Genomic DNA, 11873 nt, shown 5'->3' with positions numbered 1-11873 from the left:
TGAATCTAAATGAATCTATTAGGATGAGCCAAGCCTATTAATTATAATGACAACATCAGGAACTTTTTCTTTCTTCAATTCATTGTGATACAATATGTTTCAATCCCTCTATGAGGCTGCCCACCCCTATCCTTTGGGAAACATGATGCCTGGCCTTGTTTTGAAGAAGCATCCTTGTCAGTTGCCCTACACATCCCTTGCTCCAACCCCAAGCTATAAGTTTGCACCAGCATCCTTTGCTCAGATTGGTCTCTCTTCTCCAAAGTTTTCTTTCCTGGCTGCCCTTAAGGCAAACTCATCCTTTAAGACAAATCATATCTCATCCTACTCCAGCAAAGCCTTCTGTCACTCCCCAGGCAGATCAATAGTTCCTTTTTCCTGTGTTCCCACTGGACTTGACTCATTCTTCGTGGTGGTCCCTATAAGTTGCTTATTATCCATTATACATTTCCTACATTATTTAAAAAAGTGTTAAGGTGGTACTGATGGTTATAATCTGCTCTTACCTGGACTGAAATTTCGTTTGGGTGGCACCCATGTTCGCTTACCTCTGAATCAACAGCGCTAGCACATAATAGGTACTCAGTTAAAGTTGGTTGAATTGAATAAGAGGCTAATTCATTTATTTGACAAATGTGCACTAAGTACTTACTATGGGCCAGGCACTGTGCTGGACCCTGAGTAAACAATGACCTTGCCAAATGGATGCTGCATTCACAGGCTCGTGAGGTGTCAGAAGCTGAGGCACGTGTGGCAGTGACTGGGTGCTCAGAGTCTTCAGAGAGGAAGACAGAGGCAGAAGCCCAGTCAGAGGAAGGAGGGTGAGGGTTTACTTCCCTCCTGGGAAATATTCTTTCAAGTAGTCCTGTACAATAATACTTAAGATAACATGTTGACACCACAGTCCTTAAGACTGATAAGAGATTGGCGGAAGTTGTGTGAGAAAGATAAGCTCGCAGACTGAAGTGAGGCAAATTTTGCTTGCTTCCTCCTTCACCAACCCAGCCTTGCCCCAGGCTCACTGAGGCTGAAGTTGAAACCCAGCTCTGCCTCTGGAAGAGAGACCAGCCATTCTCCACAATGCTAGGCATGGGGTCCTCATTCCCCTTCTTCTGAAGTCCTTCACATACCCAGGTTTGAATCTGACCCCATGGCTTAGCAGTTATTTGACCTGGACAGTTCTGCCCAGTCATTTGCTGTGTCACTTTGGACAAACCTCTGTCAGCTTCAGTGTCTATAAAGTGGAGATGTTGATTTCTCTTTGTCACCAAGATGTTGCAGAAATTGAATAAGATGAACTCTGTGTAGTATTTAGCACAGGGCTGGTATTATTAATATGTGGGTTTCCAGCAATGAGAACAGTCGTGTGATGGACTTGGGAGTCCCAATGCCAGAGTTTACTCTCAGCTCTGCCACTCATTTGTTGTTTGACTTTGGACAAATGTCTTAATCTTTCTGAGCCTATCTTTATTATTTGTCCAATGGCAATGATATGATCTGCCCCTGGTATGGCTGGGCTATGAGGTATGAACATCTGGGAGTCTAGTCCTAGAAACTGCACAAGATAGGTGCTTAGTTATCAGAGTTCTTTGGAAGGGTAGGCTGTGGCATTGTGGGAAGTTCTGCCTGTGTGACGTTGCAGAGGGATGAACCAGGCCCTTGATAATTGTGCCTTGTTGCTGTCTCTGTTACCTTAAAAAGAGAGATTTGTGAATCTGCTTGCTGCCAGACAGCTTTACCCCCATAATCAGGGAAACTGAGGCTGGAAGAGTAGCAGAAGTAGCTGCCCTGAGCAGTGTTTCCTCTTGCACTGGGGCTGATTCTCTTGCCCTCCACCGCTTCCTGGCTGGTGGGGGACCTCACACAGGCAGGTCCTACCTGTACCTCAGGGCCAAAGCTTCAGGATGCTATTGGTTTACATGTGTCTCCATGCAAGTCCATTTGAGCCCATCCATGGGCAGGTCCTGATGGAACCACAGAACCAAACACTTTGCCTCCAGTGAGGAAGCGGAGACCCAGATAGACTAAGCTTCCAGAGTTACAAGGAATTGGCAGAGTGTAGGATAAGGACCTTAGGAGTGAGACCTGGAATGATAGGACTCTGGCTCTGCATCCTTCCCTGTCCTCCCTGCTGACTACTGGCAGAGTCATGTCCGGATCCAAGGTCCTGGGGGAGGCAGAGAGGAATTTGGCACCATCGAGATTTGGGTTTCGATGGTTTCCTGATGCAACATCATCAGCTCTCAGCTGACCCTGGGGGAGGCAGAGGGAGTATGGGAGAGAGACCCTGCTTGCCAGAGGAATGAATTAAGGGAAGGAGAAGAGACTGAAAAGAGAGAAATGGAGATGGATGGCAGGAAGTGGGAGAAAGCCTCACTTGCTTGTTGTTGAAATGCCATTTCCTTGAAATTATTTGACAGGCAATTTCCTCTTGAGGTCTTTTGTAGGGAATTGACTTCTATCACACAGAACTCTGTCTCTCTCTTCCTTTCTCCCTTTTCCCCTTCTTTTCTTTTTCCTTCCCTCCCTTCCTTCGGCCCCGTTTCTCTTTCTTTCTTCCACCAGAGTGGCTCCATGTCTCTTTAAGAAGAGTTCTAGAATAGGCAGCAGCAGCTTTGGAACTCCTAGCAAGGTGCCACAGAGAGGGCCAGAGCACAATAGACCCCTGCCTGACTGATGAGGCAGGCTAGGAAGCGGGGGTCAGATCCAGGATCCAGATGTGCCATCTCCCAAACTGCCCTGTTCAAGCCTTTGACACTGCAGGCTGACTTCTAGTGATATCTTCTTCTTTTCATAGGTTGAAGTTAGCTCCAAGGTGGAAAAAGCAGCCATAACAGAGGGATCTTTGGACTGAGTTTCTCCATCAATTCCGTGGGAACGGTAGCTCCCAACCTACTGCCTCCCAGGGGTACTATGAAGACTTTGTGTCTATAAGCTACCAAGAGCCAATAGCTGATACTTTGGGAAACTACCCACATTTGTTGAGATCACCCCTGTCCCTGACTGAAGGAAAGTTAGCTGTCCCTTTTGTCTCCATTGCTACAGAAACACCTGCTGGCTTCAGGATTCTCCTTGCAGGAATCTTGCCCAGTAGGCACTGCTGGGAGGTCTGTCTGCCTCAACAGTCCAGCAGTTTTGCCTGGTCCCAGCTTTCTGCCTGTCAGGCCTCTGTCTCCCTACCCTGGGCAAGGCTGGCTGTCTTAGGTTGCTCTCATGAATTTTTCAGATGAAAAATATTAGAAAGTAAGAAACAATTTATTCATATGAATTTTGGTTTCCTCGAATACCCTCCCTGCCCTCTAAAATCACAAACCCTCAACTGAGGACCATTCTTGAATGAAAGTTTCTAATCTTCATTGGAAAAAGAGAATCACAAAGAGGATGGTGTGTCTGATGGTATTGAAGTGCTGCACCAAGCTAGCTTCCTACCCTTGGCTATGTGTGGCTTCGGAGCAAATTAAGCAGAGAATTACCTGGGCATAGGAAATAAGAATACCATCTGTTAATGCAATAGACATTTTTGAGTGCCGGATGCATGCTTGGCCTATGCTTGTTGAATTATGGGCTCTTCCTACTCCCAGGCTCCCAAGAACAGACACATCAAGGGGACAATTTAACAAGAGCCAGTGAGTGCGATGATGGAAAAAATGGCCCAGATACTAGAATGGATTTGCTTCCAGAATTATCTGAAAGTACTCAGAAACCTGAAATGGGGAAGAGACTGGGAATTGGGAGAATTCAGGTCAAGATATGGAAGGAGACAGAGCCCTCTGTTCCACCTCATTTGACTTGAAGCTGTTCCTTGCCTCCGTTCTCTGGGATGGTTTGCTCAGCACCAACTGGGAGGCCCAAGAGGAGGCTTCTTCATGTGGGCCAGGCCCAGTGGGGCTGGGGGAGGCTCAGAGCAGGAGTGAGCGGGGAGAGGATGCCTTCCTAGTGTTACCCCACAGGAGGGAACAAGATGAGCCCTCAGGCTGCCCTAAGCCCCAGGCCAGGATTCCTGTCATCCCTGCATTCTCCAGCTTGCTGATGAAGCTCCTTTCTATTGGCTGGTGCTGGACATTTCTCCCCAGGAAGTGCAAACCATCACAGCCCTCCTGGATGGAACAAAGGTGGCAAGTGAGATCTTATCTCTGTAGCCAAACTGCTGGGTTTGAGATCCCTGCTCTGCCTCCTGCTAGCTCCATGACCTGGAGATACTTTCCCTTTCTGTGCCTCTGTTTCCTCATTTGTAAAATAAAGATAACCATGACACCTTCCTGATAAGGTTGATGTGAGGAGTAGTTATTTTGTATGAAGTATTTACCGTATTGCTTGGAATATGACGTAGGAGTATAGTTGTCATCACATAGGGGCTGATAAGGCCGAGAGGGGGCTGCATCTGTTGACCAGGCAGTGCTGCTCCCAGATCTATTTAAAGGAGAACTCAGAGTGGCCATGCTAATGCCTTAGCTAAGCCCTAGCCAGGGAATATTGGGAATAAGGGTGGTATATGACCAAGGCTGGGTCTACTCAGAAAAATCCCTTTGGGGTCCTATGGCAGGAAAGAGCGCAGCTCCCTTCTTTGTCCAGAACCTTCAGAGTAGCTGACAAGAGCAGAAATGCAGTGTTCTTTGGAGGCCTCCCCACTTTTCCTACCCACAAAACCCACAACCACCAGTCAGTCCATTCACTGGAAAACCTTCTGATTACTGGAGTCCAAGCACAGCTCTCAGCCCTACTCCTCCTATGCTTGTTCCCAATGCCGGGCTGTTGGTTCATAGAGTAACTGGCCATTTGGCCTGGAGCAACCTGGTCTTCTTCCCTCCCAGAACAGAAGTCTGGGGCAGAGTTCAGACATAAGGGCTTTTTAGGGCTTTTAGGTAATAATTGTGTTCCTGGAGCTAAGTTCCTTCTATGACACATTAATACCCAGCCCTGTGCTAGAAGGAGTTGATGGCCCAAACCAAATGACCCAATCCGTCCCCTAGGGTAGTAGCAGGGATATAGGATTTGACTTCAGTTCAAATCTTGGGTATATCATTTACTCACAGGGATATTTGACAAGTTCCTTGAGTCCTTCAGGCCTTAGTTTCCTCACCTATAAAATGAGGATCATCATAATTTGAATCTCATATGATTAGTGATAGGATCAAATTAGAAATTTACTGGAAATTGCAACCTAACTGACAGCTTGATATTAGATTGTAAACTTCAGAACTGTAATACAATAAATTTGCATTTTTGATTTGATTGTTTTTGCAGTGCTGGGGATTGAACCCAGGACTGTGCCCATGTTAGCAAGTGCTGTACCTCTAAGCTACATTCCCAGTCCTAAATTTGCATTTTTATGTCACTAAATTGGTGGTAGTTTGTTAAAGGAATAATGGGGTACTAATGTACTATTGTATTTTGCTTGCTATGATCAATACAATATACTTCTAAGTCATGCAAATTTTTTAAAAGCAAGAAAAGAAGTTTACTGGAAAATACCCTTTAACCTTAGAAGATACATGTCAATGTCTATCATTAGCACAGACTTTGGATTTGAAATCAGAGCATCTACATTCAGATTCCAGATCTGCTACTCTGCAGCAATGAGACCTGGAGCTATGCAGGAATTCTTCTGAGCCTTAGTTTTCTCATCTGTTAAGTGGTAATCACACTACCTATCTTAGAGGCCTGTAAAAAGTCAAGACAGTGCATAACTAGGGCCCTGTTGCAGAGTGGATAGCCAGTTGGTTTAAGCTACGGTTTCTCACTGCAATCATAGTAATGTATACCCAAAGGAATCTGTCACAGACACCAGACCAGACTCACACAGAAGCCTTGGTTCCACTCAACTGTAGCTTCCCATGCTATAATCACTCAATAAATATTTGCTAATTGATTGAGAATGATTGATCCTGGACTCCAGTGCCAATTTCCTTGGAATGCTGGTAACTCCTGCAGATCCCCAGGCCCTGCCTGGCCCTGGCACTTCTCTACAGAGATGGAACAGCCTTGCCTGGAACCCCGCTCCCTTCCTTTCACCCCAGCTTAGATCAGATATGTGCTTCCCTTAAAGCTCATAAAGTGCTAATTCATTAAATTGTATTTTCACTTTCGCAAGAACAGAGTCATGCCAAAGCTATTTTTTTGTGTGTGTGGAAAAAGCAGAAAATGTATTTTTAGAATACAACAATAGAAATCATATTCTAGTTCTTCCTTGAATTTTAAAAATAAAATCATGGGTCACATGCCTAATTTTGAAAATCAACTTAAATATGGGGTCTTTCCTGAGCTGAATTTTGGGAAATCCTAGACTGTGGGCTCCTTGTCATCTTGAACACTCTGTGTCCCTAAGGAGCTTCACCCCTTTCGCAGGTGGGAGCCAAGAATTGAGAGGAAAGTTGGACATGAGCTTCTGGAATCACTAGCAGTCTAAATACATTACTTACCTCATTCATTCAATGAGGTAATATTTATTAAGCATCTACCCATTACAAGGCCCTAGACACTAAGGGCCAAAATCGCGGGCCCAGACTCATCCTAACCCCTAAGGAGGAGGCAGGCTTGAAACACACTGTTCTCACACCACTCAACAGTGCTGGATGGGAGTTCGAAGTGGGTGCTTGGGCAGGAAGAGAGCCAGGAAGGCTTCCGGCGGGAGGAGACCTTAGAGCTGCATGGAGTGAAATATGTGCCTGGTGCAGAAGTGGGGAAGGAACATTCTAGAGACAGGAAGAGCATGCATAGAACTCTGAAGAGGTGGTGACAGCATGGTGGGCTCTGGATGGTTTAATTACTCTGGAGTGATTGCAGCTGGGGAGGAAGACTAGAGGACATGGGAGAGAAGCCAGACCAGCCCCATTCATCAGGTGCCTGTAGGTCAACCATGTGACATTTGACTTTACCTTAAGAACCACTGAGGAAGTTGGGGGTCAGAGGACAGGAACAGATCCATCTATTCAGAGATGGTCTAGGATAGGGCACTGTCCTTAGATCTTGTGGGGCTCCTGAAGAGGCATATGTGGCACTGCATGGATTGAAATGCAGCATCTTCTTAGGAAGTGGGAGGACTTTTATCAGCACATTTATAAGTTAAAGGGAAGGCACCTACAGAGGAAGAGGCTAAACAGGTGGAGGGGCAGAGACTGCTGGAGGAGTTGTCCTGGGGACAGGTGAGGGTAAGTCTAAGGATACAAGGAGAGCATTTCTAGGGTCAGGAGAAAGGACATTTCACTTGTAAGCAGAAGCAAGTTTGATAGAAAGAAAGGATCTCAGGAGACCAGGTAGGGTCAGGAGTTCAAGTGTTCAGTGGTGGGTCCAGGTAGGGGAGAGAAGGCAGGGTTGGGAAGCATTCGCTGCCTTGTTCGACAAGCATGACAGATGATTATTGAGCTCAGGAGTGATCCCTGCTCAGGGATCATGGCCCCTTTCTCCTGGCCTGCTGTCCCTCCCTGCCTCCCATGTCTTCTCTTAGAATGTTCCAAATGGCCCTCCTCAGGAAGCCCCCCATGGCTCTCATAGGGAATGCTTCCTCACTCTTCTGGACCCTTGACTCTCTGTGTCCCCTTTCTTTGTGTCCATTTCTTATTCTTTCTTCCACTAAACTACGAGACAGCTTTTATCTCCCACAGAACTCATATATACTTGGTACTCAATAAAAGTTTGTTGAATGAATGAATGAATAAGTGAAAGAATTTCAAGAACCCAGGCCATTCCCAAATGCTGGACATGACCTTTCCCCTTCTTGTTTCTAAGTGGAACTCCTGCTGTCTGTCCATCCCACTGTGGTCTGTCCTAGGCTGGCTGCCGGGTCACATGCTTGTCACAGGCCCTCTCCCTCTGCAATTGGGTGAGGTCATGGATTCTGGCAGATGCCAAAGCTGCCGGTCAGAACTCACTGTCAGTGAGCCCAGGTGTGAGCAGATTCTGAAGAATTTGTCAGTCTCCCCAAAGCTCTGGAGATCCGTGTGTGTACGAGGATGCTGGGGCAGCCCTCAACCTTTCTCCCTCTTGATCTCCCCTTTCTCTGCTCTAGGCTTCATCTGGAAGAGCACCCCTGTGAGTAGGCACTGCCAGCCACACTGTGGTTTTGCATAGTGCTGCTGGCAGCTCCACGTGCCCACAGAGTCGGTACTGGCACCCTGGTCTGGTGCCAGAGCTTTTCTCAGCTTGGTCCCAACTGTCTATGACAGTCTCGTCTTCCGTCTTGCATTTTAGGCCCCACATATTGGATACTTATTCACTGTAGATGGACACAATACCTTTATTTTATTTATTTATTTTTATGTGGTGCCGAGGATCAAACCCAGTGCCTTACACATGCTAAGCAAGCGCTCTACCATTGAGCCTCAACCCCAGCTCCTGATTGGGTAAATCTTTACTGAATGTTTACATGTCCCAGCTCAAGGTTAATTGCTGAGATTTCCAAAATAAAAGTCTACTGCCAAGCTGCTCTCAGTCCAATGGGGCTGAAGAGGGTTAGGCAAGCTAGAGCTGATGCACACACCCCAGAGCTGGTGGTACAATGGAGGAAGCCCAAGTTGCTGTGGGAGCCCCACAGAGGAGGGGATCTCGGACAGCACCCAGGGGAGGTGCTGGATGGGCAAAGGAAAGAAGGGAAGGGAAGGGAAGGGAAGGGAAGGGAAGGGAAGGGAAGGGAAGGGAAGGGAAGGGAAGGAAAGGAAAGGGAAGGGAAGAGAAGGGAAGGGAAGGGGAGGGAAGGGTGTCTCAGGCAGAGGGAAAGCAGCAAGGGCAAAGGGGCAACAGAAAGATGGACTCGGTGTGACTAGTGGGAGATAGAGGGTTGAGGGAAAGGAGGTGGCAAGGTGGGCAGAGCTGGCCATGTAGCTGTCACCTTGCCTCCATCCCAACCTTTGGAAATAAACCCTCCCTAAGCCCATCTTGGCAGCCACCTCTTCTAGGAAGAGTTCCATTTCCCCAACCCATGTGGCCTTGTCCTCCTTAGGGCCCTGATGTCATTTTATGTACCTCTCATGGCCCTTCTCACAGTCCAGCTCATTTTAGGCTTATGTCTATACCTACACGACCATCTCCACCAGGCTGGGAATGCCTCTAGAGCAGGGGCCTGGCATTTTAATGCCTCTGCAAATATTTGGTGAGGACCTACTCTGGGCCAGGTTTCAGATACTGGGGTCCAGCAGAGACTGAGATGGATAAATTCAACTGAAATATCTCCTCCTGGATCACTCTGTCCCTCTATCAGACTCCCCGGACATTCCTCAGGAAGTTGCACCAGAGGGGCCAGGAATCCCACCACAGGGAAGACTGGTCTATTTGATGCTGTTGACTGGTGTGACTTTCAGCAAACAAGTGTACTTTCTGATGGGGATAGAAGTAACTCCTTGTCATGAGTACATGTGACAACCCCCATGAAAGTGCTCAGTAAGCCTTAAAGTGGCCCTAAGACCAGAGCTGGGGTTCAGTGCTTCTTGCCACTTCTGGCTGGTACTGCACCTCACATTCCAGGACCTGTTCATCAGACCAGGCCTCTCTACCTGGATGGCTGCCCCGCTAGGCCCAGCTTAGCTCCCCCTCCAGCTTGTTCCATCCTCCCCCAAAACTTTTTTGCATTTATTGTCAGCAGGGAGAAACTTCCACCACTTCTAGGGGGCCTCCTGTGTGGGACTGTGACTTCCAAGACTGCAATTTATCCTCTGAGTCTAGAGGATCTAATTCCTGGTTTCTTTAACCTCTGAGTTGAACTGCATCCACATTTCAACATCAGAAGAATGAAAAGTTCTCAAACATGTTCAGACGATGCAGCCCCTAGAAGCCAGGGCATTTTTTGGTGGAACTACAAAAACAAATTAAAAAAAAAAAAAGTATGTCCAACCTCACATTAGCCTTACTGGTACTAAATCAAAGATCACTGGATTCTTGATTCTCATGCGAATAGGCCATATCAGGGGTCAAAGCTTTAAAAAAAGGTTGGGGCCCCCAAGTCCTCAGTGGAGAATATTTAACGTTCAATCTTCAGATTAAAGGAAGGCATTGGGGGTGGGGGGGCTCCTTATTTTTTGGGGCAGGACTCCTACTCCAGGAAACAATTTGAGAGTTCTGAGTCTTGGAGTCAGACCAAGATTCAGAAACAATTTGTTCAAGCCAGGCATGGTGACACACATCAGTAATACCAGCGACTCAGGAGGTTGAGGCAAGAGGATTATAAATTTAAGGCCAGCATGAATAACTTAGCTAGACCTTGTCTCAAAATAAAAATGGAAAGAACAGGGGATGTAGCTCCGTGGTAGAGTGCCCATGTTCAATCTCCAGGGCTGTGTCAGGGAGTGGCAAACAATGACCCAGAGTCCTAAGGACTTTGCTAGACTCCCAGCTACCCTAAGTTTCTTTATTTTCCATTTCCCTATCCTTTCTGACATGTTACTCCCCCAACCTTCATTCATAATGAAGTCATAGACAGGGTAGCTCACTAAGATCATGGGCCTGGAGCAAGACCATCTGGGTTCAGATTCTGCTTCTGCACTTATCAGCTATGTAACTTGGATAAGCTCTGTTTCTCAGTTGCCTTATTTGCAAAATGATGTCCCTAATAGCACTGACCTCCCTGGCACTAGTGAGGATTAAATGAGTTAACACAGAGCCAACAGACCTTTTCTGTAACGTTCCGGAGTGTAAACATTTTTAGCTTGCTGGTCGTGCTTTCCTTGTCACGACCATTCAGCTCTGCCATGGTATCGTGAAAGCAGTCATAGACAGAAAATACTCAAATGGGTACATGTTCTAGTGATATTTATTTCTAAAAACTGGCAGGGAACCAGATTTACCTTGAAGACCATAGTTTGTTGAGCCTTGAGTTAATACATGAAAAAGGTCCTTGGCCTATAGCGAGCATTCAACAAACATTAGCACCTACCCTTCATTCACAAATAAACTAAATATGGGAGCACCTACTGAGGACCAGGCATGCCAGGGAGATACCTGAGAGTAACAGATGAGTCTCTGCTCTTGGCAAAGGCAGAGCATGTATTCTGTATGGAGGAGAGAAATAAAAAAGGAAACAAATCCAGAAAAGTACCAGGTAGTGGTAAGTGCCGTATGAAAATAAAAAGGGACTGCCATGTCAGGGTGGGTTACTTCAAAGGGGATATCAGGGAAGGTCTCTTAGAGGGTGCAACATTTAAGCTAGCATGACAAGGAGCTAGCTCTGAGGCAACTCCCAGAAGAGAATTCCAGGCAGAGGACAAACCTGTCTGGCTCTCACTTCTGCCTAAGTGCAGCTCTGAACCAGCGGCAGAGTCTGCAATGCTGGATGGGCTAGGGGAGGGGAGGGGTTGGAGAAAGAGGAGTAAAGATTGAATAAAGAGGAAAATTCCAGTTCACTGGACTCTTGTACCTCTGAGTGCAGAGGTGGCTATAGAAAGGAAATACTTCTCCCCTCTTCTTGATCCCAGTCCCTCTCCGGGTATGTATACCTTTTCTCAGTGTCTCCGTCCTCAGTCCTGCTCCCCTCTCATCTCTCTCTCTCTCCATTGACTAGCTCAAAATCCTCAGTCCAGGCAACTTCCTGCTCCTCACATCTGTCTCTAAGTGTCAGACTTGTCAAGGCCAGCTCCCTGTGTTTCAACCAGAGGTACTTCCCTTCCCACCCACCTGCTAGTGAGAAGGAGGGTGTGGATTCTGCTGCCTTCTGTACTGGGGAGATTGAACTTCATACATAGGGAATGGAGTGGCTTTGCTGGGGCCATTCCCAAACACAGACTCTAGAATTGCAAGTTCGCTTCTGTCTTCCATTTGCTCAATGATTCCTCATCTCTCTGCTGATTGAGAAGATGCCTGCACTATGTGCATGTGGATTCTGTAGCCTGCAGATGCTCCCTCACTTTCCTGCCCACCGCTCGCAGGTCTGCTGTCTTCTTTCCTTAGCT

The 11873-nt window shown here is 47.0% G+C and overlaps 1 protein-coding gene across 4 annotated transcripts in view; it reads left to right on the top strand.

The window, feature by feature from the left end:
- LOC306641036 (uncharacterized protein) overlaps positions 1-11873 on the top strand; it is a 92267-nt gene that overhangs the window by 66293 nt on the left and 14101 nt on the right. For 3 of the 4 annotated variants that reach the window (XR_013757992.1, XR_013757993.1, XM_079105861.1), the window contains one exon: positions 2798-6034. The exons of the other annotated variant lie outside the window; for it this stretch is intronic. Coding sequence is in view for 1 of the 3 variants with exons in the window: in XM_079105861.1 (XP_078961987.1) it covers positions 2798-2834 (37 nt within the window). In the remaining 2 variants the exon portion in view is untranslated. Of the gene's footprint in view, positions 1-2797; positions 6035-11873 lie in introns of those variants that run through there. 4 annotated transcript variants of the gene reach the window in all.

The sequence above is a fragment of the Sciurus vulgaris genome, assembly GCF_902686455.1.
Source record: "Sciurus vulgaris genome assembly, chromosome: 1".
Classification (NCBI taxonomy): Eukaryota; Metazoa; Chordata; class Mammalia; order Rodentia; family Sciuridae; genus Sciurus; species Sciurus vulgaris.
The sequence above is the reverse complement of the archived record's forward strand: the minus strand, read 5'-3'. Positions and strand labels throughout refer to the sequence as shown.